Source organism: Lampris incognitus, chromosome 4, assembly GCF_029633865.1.
Source record: "Lampris incognitus isolate fLamInc1 chromosome 4, fLamInc1.hap2, whole genome shotgun sequence".
NCBI classification, from domain to species: Eukaryota; Metazoa; Chordata; class Actinopteri; order Lampriformes; family Lampridae; genus Lampris; species Lampris incognitus.
Window position 1 is genome coordinate 30,607,094 of NC_079214.1, and position 26,863 is coordinate 30,633,956.

General features: G+C 43.9%; 1 protein-coding gene across 1 annotated transcript in view; it reads right to left on the reverse strand.

Moving 5' to 3' along the window:
• ush2a (Usher syndrome 2A (autosomal recessive, mild)) overlaps positions 1–26,863 on the reverse strand; it is a 577,949-nt gene that overhangs the window by 290,924 nt on the left and 260,162 nt on the right. Inside the window, 2 exon segments of the mRNA XM_056279331.1 lie at positions 23,307–23,430; positions 26,014–26,120. Of these exon segments, the coding sequence (XP_056135306.1) occupies positions 23,307–23,430; positions 26,014–26,120 (231 nt within the window).

Here is a 26,863-nt window from a genome sequence, read left to right on the forward strand (position 1 = left end):
TCATGTAGGCGGATATGAGCGGTAGCGCGGAGATGTCAGGAAGACAGTAGCCAATAGCTTTGAATTCATAAAACCCCACCTATTTTCGGTTATGATTCAAACTCCCAATGTAAAAAAATGTGTTCAGAAAGGGCATGTCAGTCTCTCTTTAAAATGGAGCTTATGGGGTGCATGTGGTATTGTTTTCAACTCTGTCTAAGCTAATATTAGACACTGAACACAATAATTTTTAAAAATGACCAATAATAAACAGAACTGCGTCACTATTTTGAGCTTTAAATGGAGCCTTATTTGTCAGGTAGTATTGTGTCACACATTATTGCGCTTTCTCCTCTCTGTCTCAGTAAACAGTGGAGGTTGTGTGTAATCATCTACACAACATAACCTGAATAACTCCAGTCATGTTAGCTCTCTGCTGGCATTAATCAGAGCCTGGCGTATTAATGAGAGCGTGGCAGCCAGCTAATTACACCCATAGATTCTGCAGCAGCCCATTAAATATACAAATGACAGAATTAAAGAGCCCAGCCTCTTCTGATTAATCTTTAAATGGGGAAAAACTAATGATGTCTACGCAAACTTTCCCTTCACACACTTCTCCCCCTCTCGATGCTGATGCCTGGCAATCAATCAAATTAATTAAGAAAAATAATTTGTATCATTAAACATTTCCCTTTCCTGCTCAGTTGCAGCAATGCTGTGTCGATGTACTGCAGTAGACACGCTATGAAAATTTTCCAAGTGGTTTTGTTTTCCCTCTTCATCTTTTTTTCCCTTGTTTCAAAAACTGCATTCATGACATTTAATCTCTCTTCATTTTCTCTGGATTGAAGATGATACATCTGGATTAGTGTGAATATAAGACGGACATCATCTTCACTCAGATGAGCCCATTGAAGGCCTAAATAGTGAAGCATTTAAAATGAGGTGAGGGGGGTTGTGTCATACATTTATGGAGCAGAGTATTATAATATTGATTTTGAAAGGGGAAAAAAGTATTTCGATCTTAACTATGATGCATAGACAAGAAACCTTAAAGATAAATAAAGAGTCCAGAAAGTCCCATCTCAGGTCTTGTGATACAGATGCATTTCAGGTCTGGAGACTAATATGGACTAAATTTACTTAAGGAAATAAGGAATCACAGATTATTCATAACCTACCACTGATTGCATATGGCTATAACCTTATTTTGATCTAATCTAAGATTTAGCATAGGGAACATTGACCTCAAGTGCCCAAAATTCATTTAGCATAAAAGAGCAACCCCATCTCACAGGTGAATAGATAATATCATTATGAAAATGAGCATTCACAGAGTGCTCATTTTGGACTAAACCACTGATGGCTCATAATAAAAAAATCAACCCGATTTTGATTGAAACAGCCCTTAAAAGTACAGGTGAAATGACTAATATGTATTTATAAAAACCGGCACTCAGGTTATTCATATCACATCATTGATTTGCCACACTAAAAAGAACCTACATATCTTGATCTAAAGTGAGATTTACCATAGAATATATTGACCCCACTCAAAGACAAGTGCCCTTAATTCACATTTTCAGGAAACGAGACAGCCTGCAGAAAGAACATTAAATGGACCATTTATGGAAAACACCTAATTATTAATATTCTTGGAACAGGACATTATGTTGACTGAGAAAAATGACGATCCTTCGTTTCCTCCACAAAGCCCATTTCGATCTCCTGAAGCATTGATGCTGCCCATCCAAGAAAAAAATCCTCTCTCTAAAAATCTAACTTCACGCTAATCATAAAAAAGACTTCTTTTAAGACTGACAGTATGGGTTTTTGAAATTATTAAACAATATTTAAACAAGTGTCATGTTGCTTGGGGGTCATAAAATGTGTTCAAACCTTAAGTCACTCTGTGATGCTTCAAATAAAATTAAAAGATTGAAACTGACAATGTTGTACTTATGAGGTTTCCTTGAGATATCAGCGATTGACGAGTCTCTCCTCTGTGATCAATCGGCTCTCGGGAGGCATTACACTGCATTACATTCATAATCCGATTTAGCTTTGATTTGTTCCCTGTTCCGTGCGCTTCGATGGGAATAATTGTCTGTAGATGATGCTATTAGTATTGACGGTTGTAAAAGGGCGATGGTTTGAGGGCTGCCGACACATTGATGGTCCAGAATAGATCCGGTCTGAAAGTTATTGTCTGATCCATTACCCTTTATGAAGGAGGAGAGTAAAGGAGAGGCGAAACTCTCAGTAGCAAATATCATCAACTATTTGTTAAGGATAAAAAGGCAGTGTTCAGAATGACTGTTTAACCTTTTGCAAGAGTGGAGAGGAGGACCAGAAGGTGAGACAATACCTTCATCAAAAACCCTTCATTTACTGGGATTTCTTCAACCTTTTGCAATGCAGTGAGTTTGCTGAGCATTTATGCTGCTGTTCAGCAACAATTTGCTTCACTTTTAGACAGTTAGACTTGTTTATACAATTTCATACAGCGACAAAGGCTGCAAGTACAGTTTTTCATTGCCTTTGATGGAAAGGATAGAGGTATTAAAAATATTTCTGAAGAAAAGACTTGCCATGGCTATTACAAATAATAAAAGAGCGATCCACACTCAAATGGGTATGTGAATCACTCAACTTGTATCTATTCATTAATAAATGGGCCTTTATATTAGGATAGGTCATTTTTTGATGTTGGATTGTGGTAACTCACCATCCACAACCAGATCATAAATGGAGGCGTTTGTTGAGGTTTTCCTTCCATTCTTTATTCCTTCCTTTACTCTGAGTCTCTCTGTTCCTCCACCTCATCCTCTGTTCACCTGTTAATTTCCATTTCAGTAGTTTTTTTTCCTTTCTATACCCTCTCTCCATCCACATCTTCTAAATGACAACTGACATTGCCTCAAACGCCCTGAAATTGTTTCATGAACGTGAGACCAAACAAGCTGTTTCACTATTTTAAGAAGTTCAAAACTGCATGGGTAAGGTTGAAATGGATGTTGACAGAATTCAAAGTTAAACAGTGAGGACTGTAGTAACTGCTAAAACAGTGGGAGTGAATGTGAGACAAGCAGTTCAAAGGGCACAGTCAACACCCGGGCATAGGTGTATTGTAGGGCAGGCACAATAAGGGAGGGTGCCTCAGAGCTGGGCACAGGGCAACCAGGGGTAACTCCAGCAGGAAGAAGGAAAATAGCTGTTTAGCAAATACACTGGCATCAGCAAACAGCAAAGTGTGCCAAAGCAGTGTCATGGCAGAACAGGGTCAGCGAAAGAAACTTGACTAGTAAGAGTTGTGGGTTATAGAAGTCAAATTAATCAAATTAATTTCAAATGGAAACTGTGTTGTTTTGCTATTTTTTTCTTTTTCAAAACCTTCCAAAACATCACTTGGTCGGTGAGGACTGTGTGTTTCTATTGACACGGCTACACTCACTGCACTGCACTCACACATTCTGTCAGGGAGTACCTAAGAAGATAGAAGTTTTAACACAACCAAGTATTAGGTGTCTGGCAGCAACAATTAAGATAAGATAGTGGAAATTAATTCATTAGCTAATTTAAAGGATGATAATAGTGTTGGTAATGTGCATGAGAGAGAAAAGATTAAGAACGAAGCATTTCTGGGCAGTATTTAAGTACAGCAAAGGTTGATTTGGGAAAACAGCCAACAATCCCTTAGGAAATTCTTCTTCTTTCAGCTGCTCCCATTAGGGGTTGTCACAGCAGATCATCTGTTTCCATCTCTTCCTGTCCTCTGCATCTTCCTCTGGCACACCAACCACCTGCATATCCTCCCTCACCACATCTAAGGAAATAGTTAGCACTATTCTAAGGCCAGACAAGTTGCTGTGGTCAGTATTGCAGCCTTTTGTGTATTTTTTTGGGCTCACTTTGGTTTAGGTGGATGGTGTAGTTGAGACATATTGCACAAGTATTCTGAATTAGGAGCAGAGGTGGTGTAATATAGAAGGTAACTTAAGGTGCACCTGGTGGAGGTCGGATGCTGAGGGTTTGCTGCTAAATTTACTTTAGCATTACTTAGAGAGAAGGGAATAGGTTCATGGAGCCTGAAGCGAGCAGTGAACTTTTATTCAGACATAGCAATGGGAGCAATTAAATGACTGTGGTTGAGTAATGATGAGAAGAAAGTCTGAATGATGTACAAAATTGTGAAGGTAAATCCATTCATACTATAGTGTTTGCAATTCCTTTGGTGGTGTTGGTTTTATCATATAGTGAGCTAGCATACAGCTAGCACATAGTGCTTATTTTAACTTGTATGTTTATTGGCATATTGCTTATTTTTAACAGGGTCAGTCCTATTTTCCCTCAGCCCTATGTCCCCTCATGACTTGAGGTTAAGTTAGGATGAGGAAACATAGGGCTAAGGGAACATAGACGAGCTCTCTTTGTAACCAGCCAGCAGAGCACTCATAAATGCATTGGCAGACCAATATAAAGATTATTGCATGTCATGTTTTATGCAAGCTGCAAGCACAAGTGCATATGCAAAAAGTGTAGAGATGTACGTCTCTGATCTTAGAATTTAAAGGATAGGTTCACTTTTTTTGGAATGTCTACCAAGACCTCATTATAACGTTGTTGGGCACTGCGCATCATTTAAAATTATACAGAAAAAAAACAGCTTTATACAATGCGTTAGGACATAGATTAGAGCACTAACTTTGTTGCAAAAAATTGACTTCTGTGAAAATGTTCAATCTGGAGTATGATACAAGGGATTTTTATATCATATCCTGCATATCAGTAAATGCATTACAAAGTACTCTAATGAGGAAATTAATTTTAATGTACAATAATGACATGCAGCATAAACTGAAAAATAGTTAATGAAATAATGGTCATTTATTTTTTAATATGGTGCTCTACTACTAATTGTAACAATCTTAAATGCCATTGATTTTCTCTTATTTTTTAAAAATCTGCAGATTTGTCTTCCAAATAATTGCCTTCTTATATTTTTAAAGTACAGGTTATGGATTATGACAATACAACTAAAACAGAGCTATGCATGGTCAAACCCATTTGATAAGACACTGAAAAGATTATTGTCAAAATCTTGTATCTGTAAAAAGTCTCTTTTTAAAGGAAGACTGGTAATGCAATTTTTTCTTTTCTTTTTTTTTTACAATACATTTTTAAAATTTGGGCTGAACCCTGAGGATATAAATGATTTTCCACATAAAGACAACATTGATGATAAAAGTTTTCTGCAGTACACTATGTTAGCCAAAGTAGCATTATTGAGCTTTGCAAGCTCAAATCCTAGTGATTACTGTCAAGAGTCATTAATCATGAGCATCAGACTGGGTGATCTCAGATGAAGCAGAACATGTTTGGCTGTGGAGCTCAGCTCTCTTAATGATGCCAGTAAACAGAAAGATAATTGTCCTTTAGATTGACTGGGGAAGTCATTGGAAGACAGTGAGACAGGGAGTATGTGGAGTGATTAAAGAACAACATGCTCACATGCACGCACTAAAATGTGCGCTTCTAAACCTCCTTTCATTTCGCTAGACACATGCAAGCATAGAACGTATATAGCTGCTACATCCCCTGAGAGAAATGAAACAGACAGCAACTGAACTCATGTCTAGTCTGGATACTGAAGATAATATTGAATTTAAATGGTGGCGAAAAATGCGTTAGCCATTTTGCATCCTACTTTCAGAGTGACATGTTACATAAAACACGCACGGCTAAATCACGGTAAATGATGCATGATTGGGATCTGAATTTTGAGCATCCAATTTGTTAAACAAATAAATAGCGTAAGCTACAATATCTTATATTTGAGAGACACCAACACAACATGTAGCCTTTGGCTTTGTGTGTAATTCCTAATATTGCTGCACAATCAGCAATTTAGTTAACAGTAAGCCATGGCTTAAGTGAAGTACATCTTGAGTAAAACCTGTATAATTATATTTCAAATACTGGATCATGGAAGATGTGTTATTATGGCAGGATAGTTCAGTTATACAGTATACACAGACAACTATGTTTTCTTTTTGTTTGTTTTGAAAATGTTGTGGGCGGCACGGTGGTGCAGTGGTTAGCGTGGTCGCCTCACAGCAAGAAGGTCCTGGGTTCGAGCCTCAGGGTAGTCCAACTTTGGTGGTTGTCCCGGGTCGTCCTGTGTGGAGTTTGCATGTTCTCCCCGTGTCTGCGTGGGTTTCCTCTGGGTGCTCCTGTTTCTTCCCACAGTCCAAAGACATGTAGGTCAGGTGAATCGGCTGTACTAAATTGTCCCTAGGTATGAATGTGTGTACGTGTGTGTGTGTGTGTGTGTGTGTGTGTGCGCGCGCGCGCGCATGTCGGCCCTATGTGATAGTCTGGTGGCCTGTCCAGGGTGTCTCCCCGCCTGCCGCCCAATGACTGCTGGGATAGGCTCCAGCATCCCCATGACCCTGAGAGCGGGATAAGCCGTTTGGATAATGGATGGATGGATGAAAATGCTGTCAAACTTAAGAGATTTTCTGATGTTTGTTGCTTGGCCCCTGTCAAATTTTTCTTTTCTGCTTGCTCTGACTAACTGCCGTAGTGTAGCATACTCAAAGATGAAAATTCGATTTGATGACTTTTTTTAACTGATGTATTCAAGTAAATCAAAAAATTATTTCAGCTCTACTATAGACCCCCAAATATACACATACAGACACATAATGCAAAACAGCTCAAACAATCAACATATTGCTTTTTATTACTTGAAAACTACTACTTTCAATTTAAAAATACATAACAAATTGTATGCATAAGTGTACGTTTTTGTGATCTGTCTTTGTAAACAGTACATTATCTATTTATGCATTCTCAATAATCCCAGTATGGAAATCACAGAAAGATGAATCTGTTCATCTGGATACAACATTTATTGAGATAGAAACATTTCATCATTCATTTAAGTGACCTCTTCAGTCTCAACTGGCTGCAGGTATCCCCACCCAGCCACTGTATTGTTTATAAGGGTGGGATACCTAGTCAGTTGAGACTGAAGAGGTCACTTAAATGAGTGATGAAATGTTTCTCTCACAATAAACGTTGTGTCCAGATGAATTGATTTAACTTTCTGTGAAGTCCATTATCTGATTGATTTGTTGAGAGTTTGTGCTCTCCTATTATAGCAGCAATCTAAAAACTTGAAATTTCAGTGTTCAGATTGGTGTTACTCTCAATCTGTATGTCTTTTCTCGACAATTTTGTGGGTAGAGTTTTTGTAATGGAACTCATTCATTTTTTATTTCTTACATTCCATATGCAGCAGAGAATTACCGCAAGAAAGGTAACATTGTTCCCTTCTAAAATTAAGAGGAGCGTAGGTGGCCTTAAACATCTGGGGCCCATTTCGAGAGCTAATGTGGTGCTCTACCCCACAAAACAAACAAACAAACAAACAAACAAACAAACATAAATAAATAAAAGAGAAAAAAAGCAATGATTCAAGCTGGTTTGCATCAATAACACTACATTTTTGGACTTAAACTTAAATGCATTATGTACACTTTCAGCATCATGGATAGCTCAACATATAATTCATCCAAACAATTCCCTTACTTAAAAACTGAAACAATGGGGCATCCAGGTAGTGTAGTGGTCTATTCCGTTGCCTACCAACATGGGGATCGCCGGTTCGAATCCGCATGTTACCTCCGGCTTGGTTGGGCATCCCTACAGACACAATCGGTCATTTGGGTGTGATGTCACATGCCGCCAAGTAACGTTAATCATTGCTGTTAGCACAGATTTTTCTTACTAACTCTATTAGTACGGGGGGATACGTCAAATATTTTTTCAAATTAACGTTAAGATCACAGATTTTCTCTGGTAAGATTTTAGGTTAGGTAGATATATAGATTTTATTTTAAGGTTGTGGCAGGATGAGGAAAAAACACAGGAGACGAAGGCGAGTTTGCTGTTTATTCCTTGGCTCCAAAACCAAACTACAGCAGGATCAACCCTGCACCAGCAAGCCCGGGAACGTAAACCACACCCCCAGCTCACAGTCCTGCTGGGTGAGAGGCATAGTCCCTAGTGTCCTCCACACAGCCCCCCCCCCCCCCGAATACCCAGAAGGGACTCCTGGAAAGAAAATTAGTGTCTCACTGGAGGCTTAAGCAGCCTGCCCTAACGGCTGCGCCGTCCCTCAGTCGAAACAGTAGGTGAAACACTGTCCAAAGTCGGCTGAGAAGCAGAACGCTGAACCCGTGAAGACACTGCCGGGGTCCTGGAAGGAGGACGACCCTGACGGGGAACCTGGGCCGGAAAAACAACTTCGCCTGCCACCCTGTGCGCTGGTTTAAGCCTATCAAGCGTGACACGCTCCCTACGCCCACCCATATCCAGCACAAGACCCTTAGGACCTGTCTCAAGAACCCGAAATGGGCCATCGTATGGGGGTTGGAGGGGCGAGCGGTGAGCATCATGCAGTACAAAAACAAAACGAGCCGACATGAGCTCCGCAGGCACGAACGACTGCAGAAAACAATGGTGAACGGGGCCTGGAACTCGAGTGCTGTCGGACAAAAAGGATAAACGGCCGGACGGGGTCGAGGAGCGGAACTCCCAGGCAAAAATTCCCCAGGGACGCGGAGCGGCTGACCGAGCACCAGCTCAGTGGGAGAAAGCGTCGAGGTCCTCCTTAGGAGCCGAACGCAACCCGAGCATAACCCAAGGTAAACGATCCACCCAGTTACCATCCGAGAGCGCAGCGCTGCCTTGAGCAACCAGTGAAAACGTTCACACAAGCCGTTAGCCTGAGGGTGGTATGCGGTAGTGCGGTGTACCTGCACACCCAAGGATCGCGCAAGTGCCAACCAGAGCTCTGACACGAACTGGGGGCCCCTGTCTGAGGTGATATCTGATGGAGCGCCGCTAGGTGGCGCTGCTGACGCGCAGACCACGGCTCAGTCACCTTGGACATGGCGAAAGTCAGCGGTTTATGATCCACATAAGCCGTGAATGGGCGACCCTCCAGCAGGAAGCGGAAATGCCGGGTTGCAAGGTGCAGTGCCAGCAACTCCCGGTCAAAAACGTTGTACTTGCGCTCGCTATCTCGCAGTTTGCGGCTAAAAAATGCGAGTGGCTGCCATGCATTCGCCACAAGCTGTTCAACCACAGCCCCCACGGCTATGTCAGACGCATCGGTTGTTAAAGCTATGGACGCCATGGGTGTGGGATGGGCGAGGAGGGCAGCGTTAGCCAGGGCGCACTTAGCTCCGTCAAAGGCCTGGACCCGTTCGGGAGTCCGGTCGACAGGGTCGTTAGCCTTCTTAAGCCGCAGGGCTTCGTAAAGTGGCTGGAGGAGGTGGGCAGCGCGAGGGAGGAAACGGTTATAGAAATTCACCATGCCCAAGAATTCCTGCAACGCCTTAACAGAGACCGGGCGGGGAAATTCCGCCACCGCTTGCACCTTAGAAGGCAACGGGGCCGCGCCTTGCGGCGAAATGCGGTGACCCAAGAAGTCAATCACCGGCAGTCCAAACTGATACTTGGCCGGGTTGAGTATCAGGCCGTGTTCGTCCAAACGACGGAAAACCTGTTTCAGGTGCGCCAGGTGCTCTTCAGCTGACGGACTGGCCACTAATATGTCGTCGAGATAAACGAACACGAAATCAAGGTCACGCAACACCGAGTCCATCAGCCTCTGAAAGGTTTGCGCAGCCCCCTTCAAGCCAAAAGGCACGCGCATGAACTCAAAAAGCCCAAATGGGGTGATCACTGCTGTCTTGGGCACGTCCTCTGCGCGCACGGGAACCTGATGATAGCCGCGCACCAGGTCCACCTTAGAGAAAATAGTGGTACCTGCCAGGCGTATGGAAAAGTCCTGTATGTGTGGGATGGGATAGCAGTCATTGGCGGTGACGTTGTTCAGGCGGCGAAAGTCGCCGCAAGGCCGCCACGACCCATCCGCCTTGGGCACCATGTGAAGCGGCGAGGCCCACGGGCTGTTGGAACGCCTCACTATACCCAGACGCTCCATGATGGCAAACTCCTCCTTGGCTGTAGCCAATTTTACCGCGTCGAGGCGCCGCGCGCGCGCAAAAACAGGCGGTCCCAGAGTGGGAATGAAATGTTCTACCCCGTGTTTCGTAACCGCAGTGGAAAAGGCGGGCGTAGTCACCGATGGAAAATCCGCCAGAAAACGCTGAAAAACATCCCCTAATGCTAAAAAGTTACCGTGTGTTAACGGCCCGGCTCCCCCTGTCTCGCACGGAACATTGGCGAAAGACACAGCATCAATTAAACGGCGGTTTGCAACATCAACCAGCAGACCATTAGCACATAAAAACCGCGCCGATAATAGGAACAGTAATGGCGGCCACTACAAAGTCCCACTCAAAATGGCGCCCGTGGAAGCAAACAGTCACCAACCTTGTGCCAAACGTCGCAATGGACGAACCGTTAGCTGCACTTAACTGTGGGCCGCCGCCTTCGGTCGACCTGTCTGTCTTAGCAGGAGGGAGTAGGCTCTTTTGCGAGCCGGAGTCCACCAGAAACCGTCCTCCTGACATCGTGTCCTTAATGAAGAGCAGCTCACCACGTCCGCCAACGCCCACAGCTGCTACTGAGCGCTGGCCCTGGAGTTTCCCGCCGCCTCAAACGTGCACGGAGGGACGCAGCGCCTCGCCTTGCCGCCGAACCGCTGGTGGAAGAAACAGAGGCCGCTCCCGCGCCGTCTCCGGACGGCCACTCCAGCCACCACTGGCGGGTCCGCGTCCTCCGAAGCATGCTTCAGAGGCTCAGATGCCACACTCCGCACAGAGAACCGTCTGGTAGCCAGCAGGACCCGATCGGCCTCCTCAGCCAAACCTCGGCAGTCACCAGCGGCCAGACACGGGGAGTTAGCCAAAGCCGCGCGCACAGGAGACGGAAGTTGGCGCAGGAAAACGTGCGGGAAAAGGAACCCACCTTCGTCCGAGCCTAGCAGCGACAGCATATTGTCCATGAGATCCACCGCCGTCCCGTCGCCCAAACCGGATAGGGAAAGGATTCTATCTGCCCTCTCTGCGGCAGACAGGCTGTACCTCCGGAGCAGAAGATGTTTGAGGGCGACGTATTTATCGTGTTGCGGAGGGGCGCGCAACAGCTGCATGGCCCGGCGTGTGGACTGCTGGTCCAGCGCAGCGACGACCAAATAATATCTGGAGTCGTCCGCGGAGATTCCACGCAGGTGGAACGGCGCCTCGACATGCTGGAAACACGAAGCCGGGTCGCTCTGCCAGAACTCTGGGAGTTTCACAGCCACGGCGAGAACGGCCGGCTGTGAGAGTTGGGGCGGCGTGGCCGAAGTGGATTCACACTCATCTTCTGCTCCAAACATGTTCAATTCGGGGTCACCAATGTGGCAGGATGAGGAAAAAACACAGGAGACGAAGGCGAGTTTGCTATTTATTCCTCAGCTCCAAAACCAAACTGCAGCAGGAACAACCTTGCACCAGCAAGCCCGGAACGTAAACCACGCCCCCAGCTCACAGTCCTGCTGGGTGAGAGGCATAGCCCCTAGTGTCCGCCACAAGGTAAATTTTTAGGTTAGATTGGATATATAGCTATATACTAGATTAGATATTGCACACAGGCGAGATGGTTGGGCGTGCCTGTTGTGTGAAGAATTGCCACAGCAAATTCCAGGATTGCTCCGATATTAAACTTGAGAATGGTTTACACTTTTTTTCTTTCCCTTCTTGGAAGAGAAACAAAAGAAAGAACATAGAGGACTTAACAAAGAGGTGCAGGATGGCCTGGGTTGCAGCAGTGAGACGCAAATGGATCACATTCTTTAAACATCTCAGTGAGGTAAGGGTAAAGGCAAATATACGCTAATATATGGCTAAGTCAGTGGCTAAAGTGCTAGCTAATTCGTAAACAATGCCTCTGATCCTTGGAAGACGGCGCCCGGTGTCGCGTTGCCCTTGGAAACAGCCCAAGTCCGAAAGACCGATTGGCCGTGTTTGTGGGTGGGAAGCTGGATGTGGGTATGTGTCCTGGTCGCTGCACTAGCACCTCCTCTGGTCGGTTGGGGCGCCTGTTCGGGCGAAACTCCTTACTGTCAGGTAAAAAGAAGTTGCTGGCGACTCCACATGTATTGGAGGAGCCATGCGGTAGTCTGCAGCCCTCCCTGGATTGGCAGAGGGGGTGGGGCAGCAGCTGGGGCGGCTCAGAAAATAAGGCCGGGTACAATTGGGGAGAAAAAGGGAGAACCCCCCCCCCAAAAAAACAAAACAAAAAACTGAAACAATGACATTTTTGCTTTGGAACGAGGGGAAGTAATGAGGAGAAGCCTCACCTTTCTCAGCAACTACTAGTCTGTATTGAATAACACTATGTGTTATGTATCAGCTAACATGGAACAGCATAAACATTTCCTCAAATCAAATTAACAACAAAGGCAATAAAATATTTTGATTGGAAATGAAAAGTGTCTGAAACTACTGGTAGTTTACAATGAATTGCACCTCACGTTTTTTCAGCACCATTAGGATAGGTGCGTTTCATTTTCCTCTTATTGACAAGGGCCTAGCTGCTGTATTGGGTGGGTCAAGTCAAGTTCAGTGATTGGTCAGATGTCAGCCAAGTGCCCACTAGTGGTGGTTCTCATGTCATCTTTGAATGTAGTAGCCAGAGCTAACCACAGCTCACCACAATATATATACGCTGATGAGCTAAAACATTATGACCACTCACGGGTGAACTGAATAACGTTGATCATTGCCAAACAAGGGCACATGTCAAGGTCTGGGTAGATTAGATGGTAAGTGAACAATCAGTTCTCGTTGTCAACGTGTTGGATGCAGGCGAAATGAGTAGACCTGAGTGACTTTGACAAGGGCCAAACTGTTGTGGCGAGACGACTCGCTCAGAGCATCTCTGAAACAGCAAGGCTTGTGGGGTGCTTCAGTCAACAGTGGTGAGTGCCTATTGACAGTGGTCCAAGGAGGGACAAACCACAAACCAGCGATAGGGTGTTGGGCACCCAAGGCTCATCGATGTATGAGGGCACTGAAGACTATCCCGCAGCGGCGAGCGGTGACCTTTGAAGCTGGGTATGCTACCTCATCCCCACCCCCACCCCGGGCATGCACGAATGACCGCCCGCCCACTACAACCCCCTCCCACCACTGCAAATGACATGCTTGCACCCCTCACTCACTCACTCACTCACTCACTCACACACACACACACACACACACACACACACACACACACACCCTCTTTGGTAACGTACCTCCAGACTGTAGAAAGCTGAGCGAAGTTGGACACATTGGTGGTTTCATCAATTAGTATCGCTACAAAGCTTACGTCTTTGATTTCAGATTTTATTTCATTCAGCAGCACATTCCCCACAGTTTCGATCAGAACATTTTGATGTGGCTTGACATGCCAGAAAAGACACCGTACATTTCCAAACAATGGGCTAGCCTCTCATCATATTTCCGGAGTAGGTTGACAAGCTCAGTATAATTAAACATATAATTGAGTGTCCCCGGAATGCCTGCTCCTGGGTTCCAAGGTGCACAACGACGTCCACGAGTCTCTTTAACACGTCCCTGTTTTTTAACGTGCTCGTTATGTTGCTCTGTGGCTATTCGCACGCCCTCATTCAACTGATGATCGATTCATGCGTTGCCAAATGTCTGAAGTTTTACTAGACAATGTATGTGTGCAGGTGCACGCTCGTGTTTTGCCATTGCTGTATGGAGACTGTTTAAATCGCCATAACCTGCCGTGGTCCAGATTGTGCGTTCTGTAGAAAAAAGGAGACATGGCCAACAGAATAGTTTGCTAACCTTTGGGCAGCCCACTAACCATGTATGTTTTCCGTATGTGGTAGCATGAAAGTGATGGACGAAATTCTTTGTTGATTTTGTGATGCCAAGTTCAGGAGTTGGACATCCTCCTGCAATAATATATTTTTCTCTTCAAAAGTCCTCAGAGAAAACGTATGGCGGTGAGCTGAGCAATACAGGCAAGTGCCAATTTACAGTAACTAGCTCGCTAGATGGCAGTGTTGCGCATGTGTTTCCGGATAAGCTGGTTCACAGCCAGCTTTTCTGCCCAACAAACTCCCACGCTTACAAGATACTTTCATATACCACAAATACAACTGGGAATCACAGAGCACATGCGCAAAGTAAGCTGAATGCTTGGTAGCTTTACCGCAAGCAAGATAGATGTGGAAAACTGTGGTAATGCGGGACAGAAAACCAGACCACAGTTGTCGATTGAAAAGAAAACAATCGAAGAAATTGAGAAACAAACATTTAAATTACACGTTTTAATGTAAATAAATAATGCTCATGTTACTTATTAAAAATAGATTTTCAATTCATTATTATATTGTATGTAAATTCTCTCGTCATTTTCATATGCTTTGGGCATGCACCGCATTTATAGCTTATTATGACCGCTCACCACTGCTATCCCGTCTGGTCCAAACTGACAGAAGAACTACTATGGCACAAGTCACAGAAAATTTTGATGGTTACAGGAGGAATGTGTCACAACACACAGTGCATCGCACCCTGCTGCATAGCCGCAGACCAGTCAGAGTGCTCATGATGACTCCTGTCCACCATCGAAAGCACCTACAATGGGCACACTAGCGTCAGAACTGAACCTTGAAGCAGTGGAAGAATGTCACCTGGTCCGATGAGACCAGTTGTCTTTTAGATCACATGGATGGCCATGTACATGTACACCATTTACCCAAGGAAGTGATGCCACCAGGATGCACTGGGAGAAGACGACAAGCTCGTGGCTGGTGGAGGGAGTGTGATGTTCCGGGCAATATTCTGCTGGGAAACCCTGGGTCCAGCCATTCATGTGGATATCAATTTGACATGTGCCACCTACGTAAACATCGTTGCAGACCAGGTACACCCCTTCATGGCAATGATATTCCCTGATGGCAGTGGCATCTTTCAGCAGGATAATGTGCCCTGCCACACTGCACACATTACTCAAGAGTGGTTTGAGGAACATGATGAGGTGTTGCCCTGGCCTCCAAATTCCCCAAATTTCAATCGGATCATCTGTAGGATGTGCTGGACCAACAAATCCAATCCACGGCAGCACCACCTCACAGCTAAAAAGACTTGAAGGATCTGCTGCTAATGTTTTGGTGCCAGACACCACAGGACATCTTCAGGGGTCTTGTAGAGCCCATGCCTCGGCAGGTCGGCACTGTTTTTACAGCACACGGAGGACCAACAATATATTAGGTAGATAGTCATGTGTTGGCTCATCAGTATGTGTGTGTGTGTGTGGGTGCGCGCGCGCGCACGCACACACACACACACACACACACACACACACACACACACACACACACACACACACACACACACACACACACACACACACACACGGATAGCTCAGTAGGTAAGAAATCTCGCCGGGTGGGATAAGTCTGTGGCTTAGGGTTTAGCACTCATCGAAGTAGGTCATGCAAATGTGAGCTCTGCTGGGTTAGCCCAACAGTTGCTTTTATATTCCAATTATCTATATCAAATCTTGAACCCAAGCTAGAAACCAACTAAATCTACTCGTTGTTTCATGACATGGTACAATCTCAGAAGGAAAACGACTACCTCGTTGAAAAATATTAACACAACAAAACTGCAAGATCCTTCGAAAATGGCAACCGACAAGAAAGGATCTCTTTCACTCGAAGTTGTGATGTCAGTGATATGTGAAAGCAAAGATGACTTGTCAAAGCAGATAGACGCTATGAGACTGCTAGTATCCAGACCACTCACAAAAATTGAAACTTCGCTCTGACCAGGTCGAGGCAATGGAAGGACGGAACATGAGTGACGCACTCAAACGTCTGGGCAAGATGGAGAAGGAGTTACGGTACATCAAAGACAAACTGGTCTATCTCAAGGATAGGAGAAAGAGAAATACTATACGAATCTTCACCATACCTGAAAAGTCGGAGGGCTGGGATGCGACTGCTTTCCTTGAATGGATTATCTCAAAAATCCTCAAACCTATCGTATTTGATTCTCCCATCGTCGTTGAGAGATGTCATCATCTCGGCAAAGCCTCAGACAGGACCAGGCCTCTGATAGCTAAATTCCTTAACTTTAAAGACAAAGAAAAGGTGCTTCGGCTGGCCAGGGAATGAAGGAGATTTTCTCTGAAAACAGAAGAATTTACATCTATGCCGACTGCAGTGCCGAGACGCAACCAAAAGACACATTCAAAACGGTGAAAAAGATGCTGCGGGAGAAGGGCATTGAGCACAGCTTGCACCACCCAGCCAAGCTCCGAATATCATTTGAGGGAACCGTCATGTGGTTCACTACACCTGCTGACATCATGGAGTTTTTGAGCAAGCTGGAAGACTACATTCACTTTTATTCCTTAACAGATTGCCCAGCAGCTGTCATGGGACGGTAATATTATCCTGTGAAAATGGGTGAGTTCATTAGGATTCATCGACTTTACCCTATCTAGATTATTGTTTGGGCCACTTGATGGCGGTGGAAAACAAAGTATGGCAACTAGTGCTGCAACTCAGCCTACATTTAACAAACAAGGATTGTTTTCCCGTTAGGCTGCTTATTGTTGTTATCTCAGAAGTGGCTCTGTTGATTCTAGATTGTTTTCCTTTACATTTTGATTGTGCTTTGATTGCTTAATTATCCTAATTGGTTTCTTAACTTCCAAGCATGACCACTGATGAGGTGGACCTGGCTTTAAAACAATTGTGGGTAGTCAATTTTTTACTTATTAAGCCCATGGTCCATTCTGATAATGCCACTGACGTTGATGCTTCTAGCCTGCAGGGGTGGCTAGATAGACTCACACACTGGGAACACTGGGTCATCCTTTCATCAGAGTTTGAGGTTGAAAAGTTTAAGATTTACAGCAACTGTAGAGGCTACCCTATACGTAACAAGAGTAGCCTACCTAATGTTTCTGTCTTTGTTTTTTGTTTTTGTTTTAGGGGTTTGGGTGGGTCTATTTTGGGGATTGGAATGGTTACTTTATAGTATGTTCTCCATTGTTCTCAGAAACGGCAACATTTATGTGGTACAATATTAAATGGTTAATACTTTTTACATACTTACATGACTAGTCAACTAAATTGCATCTCCTGGAACATAAAGGGAATCAACTCTCAGATTAAGAAGAAGAAAAGTATTACTTATTTAAAGACGCTATCTACAAGTATTGCATTCATTCAAGAATCACACCTTACTGATATGCAACATTTCAAACTTGAGAGGGACTGGATCGGACATGTTTTTTTTCTTCCTTTCCTCTTTTATCTCTAACGCGAGAGGGGTTGCTGTACTTATAAACAAAAACATAATGTTTAAATTGAACTAAGTTGAAAAAGATAAGAATGGTAGATTCCTGCTTATTGATTGTGTTTTGAATATGAATAGGGTGACACTGGTAAATATATACGGTCCCAACTATGACAGCCCAGCCTTCTTTAATGACCTACTTCAAAGACTAGCGGCGATTGAGGGTCCCTGCCTTATTGGTGGAGACTTTAATCTGGTCCTTAACCCAGCTATTGACCGCTCACTGCCCAAGGCACTTAGATCATCTATGGCAGCTTCAATATTGAATCACGGCATAAAAGAACTAATGATATTTGGCGTAATCAGGTCCATAATTCATACTCTAGAATAGATATGTTTTTAGCCCCCCAAAATATACTCACTAGGGTAAAGGATTGCTCTTATCTGTCTGTTGCACTATCTGATCATAATCCATTGAAGATGACCTGGGTAATGGAGCCTGTACAACCATCCCCTCAGAAATGGAGATTCAAAACAATTATGCTGAAAGACCCAGAATTCATTGTATTTATGAACTCCCAAATTGACTTGTTCCTTGAGGCCAATCTGAATTCAGCTTTTCATGCAAATATCTGGGAGGCTCTCAAGGCATTTATGAGGGGATGTACCTTATCCTACAGTGGACATAAATTAAAAGAAAAGAGAAAAGCCTTGTCAAAATTAGATGAAGAAATTAGAATACTTGAGCAACAGTACTCTGAAACTAAATGAGTGGCTATTTTAAACTTTATAACCATGAAGCGGATACAGTACAATAATTTATGCACTAACAAAGCCGAAGCAGCTTTAGCTAGGATCAACTACCACTATTACGAGTATGGAAACAAAACTGGCAAGCCTCTAGCATGGCAGGTTACGAGGGAAGAAACAGATAAAATTATCCACTCAATAACTACTGATGAGGGCAGATCCCCGATTAGCCCATTGGAAATTAACATGGAATTCAAAAAGTTTTATGAAACACTGTATAGATCGGATCACAACGCCACTAATATTGCAGCGGGGCGATTTCTGGAAGGTTCACCTCTTCCTCAGATTAATGCAGAAGATAAAGACCAGCTGGATGCTGAAATAACTGAGGGGGAGGTTCTCCTGGCCATGAAGTCACTGCAGAATAATAAGGCCTTGGGGCCAGATGGCTTCCCAATCGGATATTTTAAAACATGTTGTCCCCTCTAACAAGTATGATTAAAGAAGCTTTGGACAATCAAACTTTACCATGCACTCTAGAATTAGCAATGACAACACTGCTACCAAAACCTGAGAAGGACCGACAGAGGTGTGACTTCTACAGGCCTCTAAGCCTGTTGAACGCCGACTATAAGATTATTTCCAAGTTAATAGCTACCAGATTAGAAGACATTATGCCGAAGATAATTCATCCTGATCAAACAGGATTTATTAAGAACAAACAAGGGTCAGACAATGTCCGCTGGTTATTTCATATCTTGGACTATGCACAGAGGAAAAGGGAACAAATGCTGATAATATCAATGGATGCTGAGAAGGCGTTTGACAGGATCGAGCCTAGCTTTATATTTCAAACACTAGAAGCCATGAATTTCGGGGACAGATTCATTCAATATACCAACACGCTTTTTAATGCCCTTACGGCTCAATAGCTAATGGGGTCCTGTCAGATGCTTTCTCGCTTTCTAGAGGGGTCCGACAGGGCTGTTGCATCTCGCCACTGTTATTTTCGATCGCCATCAAACCGCTCGCTATTGCCATCCGAGCCAATACAGCCATCTCTGGTATCAAATTTGGTACTTCTGAGCACAAAATATCTCTCTACGCAGACGATGTTTTAACATACATAACTGACCCAGCTGATTCGGTCCCTCCACTTTTTCATTGTCTACAAGAATATAGTGCATCCTCAGGATACAACATAAACTTATATAAGAGTGAGGTTCTGCCCTTAAACACACAGGACTTGAACATTAGAACACTCATTGAACCATTGAAGTTATGTCCTTATGGTTTTAAATACTTGGGCATAAACATCAGAAAACACCATGATAAAGTGCCCAAAGACCACTATTTGAATCTCTTGGAGAAAATTAAGACAGACACTCAGAGATGGACCAACTTACCACTGTCTCTAGAACAGAATAGAACAGAACAGAATAGAATAGAATACACTTTATTTTGTCATTTGTACATACATACAATGAAATTCACACTCTGCATTTAACCCATCCAGTGGGCAGCCGCCGTGCAGCGCCCGGGGAATGGTCTACTCTTGGTTGACCCTTTCCGGGTACTGACAGTTGGGTAGACTGCCCGGAGATTTGAATTCAAAGTTACCTTCCCCTAGCCTTTGCCTAAACAGGCATCAACCTACAATGGAGCAGGTGGATTTGAAATCAGAGTTCCTTTCTCTTATCCCAATGTGCTGGCTGGACTGTCCCTAATTGGTAGAGTGAACGTAAATAAAATGAATGTATTACCAAAGCTTACCTACCTTTTCATTTGTATCCCTCTGAGAGTCCCCTAGAGCTTTTTCAATGAACATAAAGCTATCACCTCATTTCTGTGGCAAAATAAAATCCCTAGAGTAAAACTCTCTACTCTCCAGGCCCCTTATACTAAAGGTGGTTTAAAGCTTCCCAACTTCAGATGCTACTATCTGGCATCCCAGTACTGGCCAATATGGATTTGGTTGCATGCTGAGGGTAATGAGGTTAGATGGCTATCTATAGAACAATATGAGCTGATTACTACTCCTTTGAAAATAAGTCCTTTCTTGTGCACAAAGAAAAGCCTCTCGTCAATCACAAAGAACCCCATAATTCTGAACACCTTTGGGGAATGGCAGGAGTCCCACACAATTTTGGGAATAGATATATCATTACTAAGAAAGACCCCTTTATGGGATAGCCTCAACATTCAAAATCTTATAGCAGATGGAACATTGAAGAAATGGGTCAATAATGGGATCAAAACTGTTGGAGACTTATATAGTGGCAATATACTGTCTACATTTCAACAATTACCTTCCAAATGTGCACAGGAGAGCCACGCATATCAATAGCTCCGATAACGACGGGCGCGGCCATAACATCGATACGCAAAAGAGCCACTGATATCTATGGCTCTGTTAGCGACGGGCGTTGTTAAACATTGGGACACAAAGAGCCACGCATATCAATAGCTCTGACAATGACTCCTAGAGGCTAAATATCTGAGTCTCATCACCAGCCAGTCAGACTAGCTTGGTCTAGTCAGAAAGGCATGAACTGAGGAAGCCTCTTGGATGAGAGGCAAAACGTTTTCACGGATATAAGTCCAGTTGCACTTGATTCAACTCCGTTGGATAACTACAGTGACTTTGATTGGCAAAATATTTTGGGAAGATCTGACAGTTCTAGTCTCTAAAAAACATAGGCAAATGCAATTTAATATTTTTCACAGAACATATCTCAACCCACACAGGCTACACAGGATTGATGGGAATATATCCACCATGTGCCAGAGGTGTAAGATAACTGAAGGCAATCTGCTCCATATACTCTGGAGTTGCCCTTACCTGGAAGAGTTTTGGAAGTCCATTATAACCACTGTTTCAGATATCACAGTGTACGAAATACCATATGATCCCAGGATTTGGTTATTGGGTGACGTTGACATGCTAACAGTAACTCACCATAAGAAGTATTTCATATTGCTTGCCAGCACGTGGGGAAAAAAAATTATCCTTACAAATTGGAAATCAGAAAACTCACCATCACAAAAGCACTGGTTGAATGAACTTTCATCATATTGCACTCCAGAGAAAATTCTGTTCAATGTCCGGTGAAAACCTGCAAATTTGGGGCTCCTTCTAGGACACTCTCCCTTCAATAAACCCACTTAGTTGACTCATTTATTAGAACTGTTGTATTTTTTTTCTTCGTTAACATGCCTTTAAAGGACTTGATGTTGTGAATGATGTTGAGCATTGTACCATTCTTGGGATGGGGTGGGTGGGAGGGTGTGTTTATTTTATTTTGTTTTGTTCTTTCCCTTTTCCCTGTATTTCTTCTCTCTCTGTTTTCTGTTGTTGTATTTTGTAATTAAAACAAAAATGACAATGTATTTGTTAGGTGTATTGTCAATAAATAAATCTTTACAAAATTTTTTTTAAAAAAAGAGTCCGTGGCTTAGACTCCTAATGCTAAACAATCCAACTACCTCAGACATGAGTGAGAGTAACATAAATAGAATCATACTGGCTCAGACGTCGCCCGGGTTAACAAGGGCTGTGTAAGGTGTTGGGGAACCAGGACTACCTGGTGAGAAATGGGCTACTGGAACAAGATATTCATGAACAAGGGCCGAGCACCTGGAACTAATGGAATGCTACTATAAAAACAGACCTCAGGAAAGGGGCTATATGAAGCGTATATGGGGACTGTGAACCAGTAGGAGACCTACTTCCACATTGACTCAGAAGCAGCTAGTGGCTCAATGCTCAAACATCAATAGACAGAAGCTACTGTCACATCTTGAGATGGAGAGACTCCAACAGGATGACTATACAATTCAGCACCCTGAATGGCCACCCAGTAGCCAGAAGATACATGAGGACAGACTCGAACCAGCTGAGACAATCCTACCAGCCATGGCGGCTAAAGCTACTGAGGTGCAATTGAGAATCATGGCCAGACTAAAGACAGTCAACCCCCGGGCTTGGCTTCCATGACTCGGCGACAAAGTACTATCACAAAGCCTGTATATGCCACTGCAACCATAATCCTAGAGATGCTTGGGTACAGGATTAAGAACACAGGTCATCAACAGTACCCTCCATGGAGGAGAAGGCTGGAAGCCAAGATCAAAGCAGCACGGAGAGATGTTACAGAGGTGCAGCAAGGTGTGATGAAAGACAGGCCCTGGTTGAAAAAGTACAGCAAGATTTTCATAAGTGAGGCTCTGGAAACTGCCAAATAAAGGTTCACAGCTCTGGTTGCCAGGCTGAAGAGATACACTAGCCCTAACCCTTCCTCAAAGAACCATCCAAAGTCTACCCAGCTGCAGATTAACAGGGGAAAAACCTCAGACCCACCCAGAGCAGAGACCAAGCGGTACTGGAAGGATATATGGGGAAAAGGAAGCATCACATAACACCAATGCCCAATGGCTGGTGGACCTAAGAGCAGACCACAGCAATATTCCAGAACAAGAACCAGTTACCATCACAGTAGCCGACATCCAACAACGAGTCTCAATCATGAAGAAGAGCTGGACTGCACTAGGCCCAGACATGATTCACACCTACTGGTTGAAGAAGCTAACAGCACTCCATGAACACCTGGCAACACAGATGAACCAGCTGCTAACATCAGGGTCTCACCCTGACTGGCTAACACAGGAGAGAACAATGCTGATCATGAAGGATCCCACAAAGGTACAACACCTTCAAACTACTGGCCGATAACCTGCCTCTCCACAATGTGGAAGATCCTGTCAGGCATCATTGCAGCTATGCTGAAAAGGCACATGAGTCAATACATGAGCGAAACTCAGAAAGGAATTGGAAACAATATCAGAGGATCAAAGCATCAGCTACTGGTGATAGAGCAGTAGCAAGACTCTAAGACCAGACCAACCTGAGCACAGCCAGGACTGAACAGTAACTCTTGAATAACTGAGCAGACCGAGACCAAAGCACCCAGTGACCGAGTTTTCACTCGTGTCTATGGAAAGCTTAGCTAGTTCCTGCTTGTAGTGACGAGGTTTTTTTTTAGTGACTAGTCGTATAGTATCAAGCCCTTGTTTAGGGGGAGAGTCTCCACCCTCCCTGACACTGATGCCCTTAGTTCCAGCCATTCCTGGCTGGCAGAGGGCAATAGGAGCCTCTGATGAACTCACGCCATTGGTGTCTTCCAATGTGAGACACAAAACGAATGCTATGAAAGAGAACTGGACAAGCTACACTGCTACAGAAATAGGCATAAAAACACAAACTTATAAACTCACCTGTGAAGTCAGTGTTGACAGGAAGGGTGTGACTTGGAAATAGATAATAACTGCTCCCTGGGAACCTGGTTCCCCTGACCACAGGGTCTCTGGAGTCCGAAAGAGATACATCAGTCCGCTCCACCTGAAATAATAAATGACATATTAGCAACAATTATGCTAAAAATCTATTTAGAAAAACTGAATGAAAACGACATGAAAAGCCCAACAAAAAAATTGTCCTCATTTCATTGTCATCACTTGTACCGATTGGCTAGACAGAGAGACCGAGCTGAGAAGGATGTGCAACAGGTTAAGGCAATCAAGGATAGAGATGGAAATGTGCTGACAAGCGAGAAGTGTGCTGAGAAGGTAGAAGGAGTACTTTCAGGGGCTGATGAATGAAGAACATGAGAGAGAGAGAGAGAAGTTTGGATGATATGGGGATAGTGAATCAGGAAGTGCGGTGGATTAGCAAGGAGGAAGTGAGGGCAGCTATGAAGAGTGGAAAGGCAGTTGGTCCTGATGACATACCTGTGGAGACATGGAGAAGTTTAGGAGAGATGGCAGTGGAGTTTTTAACTAGATTGTTTAACACAATTTTGGAAAGTGAGAGGATACCTGAGGAATGGAGAAGAAGCATACTGGTTCTGATTTTCAAGAATAAGGGCGATGTGCAGAACTATAGCAACTACAGAGGTATAAAGTTGATCAACCACAGCATGAAGATATGGGAAAGAGTAACAAAAGCTAGGTTAAGAGGAGAGGTGACGATTAGAGAGCAGCAGTATGGTTTCATGCCACGAAAGAGCACCACAGATGTGATGTTTGCTTTGAGAATGTTGATTGAGAAGTATAGAGAAGGCCAGAAGGAGTTACATTGTGTTTTGGTGGATTTACAGAAAGCATATGACAGGGTGCCGAGAGAGGAGGTGTGGTATTGTATGAGAAAGTCGGGAGTTGAAGAGAAGTATGTAGGAGTGGTGCAGGATATGCATGAGGGAAGTGTGACAGTGGTGAGGTGTGCGGTTGGAATGACAGATGGATTCAAGGTGGAGGTGGGATTACATCAAGGATCGGCTCTGAGCCCTTTCTTGTTTGCACTGATGATGGACAGGTTGACGAACAAGATCAGGCAGGAGTCTCAATGGACTATGATGTTTGTGGATGACATTGTGGTCTGTAGCGAGAGTAGGGTGCAGGTTGAGGAGAGCCTGGAGAGGTGGAGGTATGCACTGGAGAGAAGAGGAATGAAAGTCAGTAGGAGCAAGACGGAATACCTATGCATGAATGAGAGGGAGGACAGTGGAATGGTGAGGATGCAAGGAGGAGAGACAATGAAGACGTATGAGTTTAAATACTTGGAGTCAATTGTCCAAAGTAACGGGGAGTGCAGAAGAGAAGTGAAGAAGAGAGTGCAGGCAGGATGGAGTGGATGGAGAAAAGTGTCAGGGGTGATTTGTGACAGAAGGGTACCAGCAAGAGTTAAAGAGAAGGTTTACAAGATGGTTGTGAGACCAGCTATGTTATATGGTTTGGAGACAGTGGCACTGACGAAAAGACAGGAGGCGGTGCTGGAGGTGGCAGAGTTGAAGATGCTAAGATGTTCATTGGGAGTGACAAAGAAGGACAGGATTAGGAACGATTATATTAGAGGGACAGCTCAGGTTGGACGGTTTGGAGACAAAGCAAGAGAGGCAAGATTGAAATGGTTTGGACATGAGTGGAGGAGAGATGCTGGGCATATTGGGAGAAGGATATGGAGCTGCCAGGGAAGAGGAAAAGAGGAAGGCCAAAGAGGAGGTTTATGGATGTGGTGAGGGAGGACATGCAGGTGGCTGGTGTGACAAAGAAGATGCAGAGGACAGGAAGAAATGGAAACGGATGATCTGCTGTGGCAACCCCTAATGGGAGCAGCCAAAAGTACTACTAGTAGAGTTCATTGTCATCAAGGAAATTTCTGATGTAGGAGAGAGCTCTCTGATCACAAAAACAAAATAATTAAAATAGGTCTTTCCCTTGTACCCTTTTTGTGCCGAAGAATGTTATGATCATCTTCTTGTGTGTGAACAAACGTCAAGAAATGCAAAAGGCATTTTAACGGCCTAGCTAACTAAAATCCTTGTTCGCAAGTTCAACACAACATCAAGCTACAGTAAGTATAGCACTTGTTCACACACTTCTTACTGTTGCTGTTCAGCCTATGCATGCATTAGTAGGAAAGTATGCATTTTTTGGTCTATTTAATTATTTCTAAGTCAAAGTGCAAAATATATGTATTTGCAATACTATTAAACTGTCAAAGTATTGCAATAACATTTCCCACACTTCTTTGTTTGTGAAATACAGTGGCATATCAGAGAGCTATCCGATGGCTGTACAAGTGCCTATTTTTGTTAAGGCCATGTTAAAAGAAGCTTTTAGTAAACATTATTTGGCCAGCACATTTGCCCCGAAGAATTACTCTGCAGTTTGGGAAGTGGCAGTAGTCTGATGCAAGCTTGCTCAAAAGTGAATTATGTTACCCTATCACTCAGCTTGACTTATTATAACAGAAAAATTAGGTCTGAGATTAAAAGTAAAAAAAAAAAATACTGGACTTTCCTTTTAAGACCTTTGTTAAGGTAATGTGTACTTTTGTTGCTGATAGATAAACACACTAAGTTACAGAAAGATGAGAAATGCACAGACAGATTTGTAACATGCCTTTTTACTCTCTCACACAGACCTGGTAGAGAGGTGGCGGTCCATTCAGTTGGGCTGGGGGGTCCCAGTGCATCTGCATGGCAGTCTCATTCACTGGCTGTAATCTAAGTGCAGACAACCCTTTTGGTGCTAGAGGGTGGGAGAGAGGGGAGAAAAAAAGAGAGGGGTTGTGAACTCACAGGAAAGTTTTTATCACGTTTTACTTAATAACAGTAAAAGAAAATTTTGGGAAAATAATTTTGTTTTTGTGAGTCATCATTAGGTCACAAATGAGACGGAATACTTTTCTTTTCTTTTTTTTAATTCCCCTTTTTCACCCAAATTGTACTTGGCCAATCACCCCAGGTTTCCGAGCTGTCCCGGTCACTGCTCCACCCCCTCTGTCGATCCAGGGAGGGCTGCAGTCTACCACATGCCTCCTCCGACACATGTGGCGTCGCCAGCTGCTTCTTTTCACCTGACAGTGAGGAGTTTTGCCAGGGGGACACTGCACATGGGAGGATCACGCTATTCCCCCCAGTCATCCCCCCCGTGAACAGGCGCCCCGACCGACCAAAGGAGGCACTAGTGCAGTGACTAGGAAACATACTCACATCCGGCTTCCCACCCTCAGACACGGCCAAGTGTGTCTGTAGGGACGCCCAACTGAGCCGGAGGTAACATGGGGATTCGGACCGGGATCCCCATGTTGGTAGGCAACAGAATAGACCGCTACGCTACCCGGAAGCCCCAAACCACTTTTCTCACTTTTAAATATACTTGTTAATACCAGTTATACCAGTACAAAGGCTGTTCTTTAGGTTACTGTCCCTGTATTGATTCCAGCTTTCAATTTATACAGACATTTTTTTTTCCTCTCTCCATTTGAGATG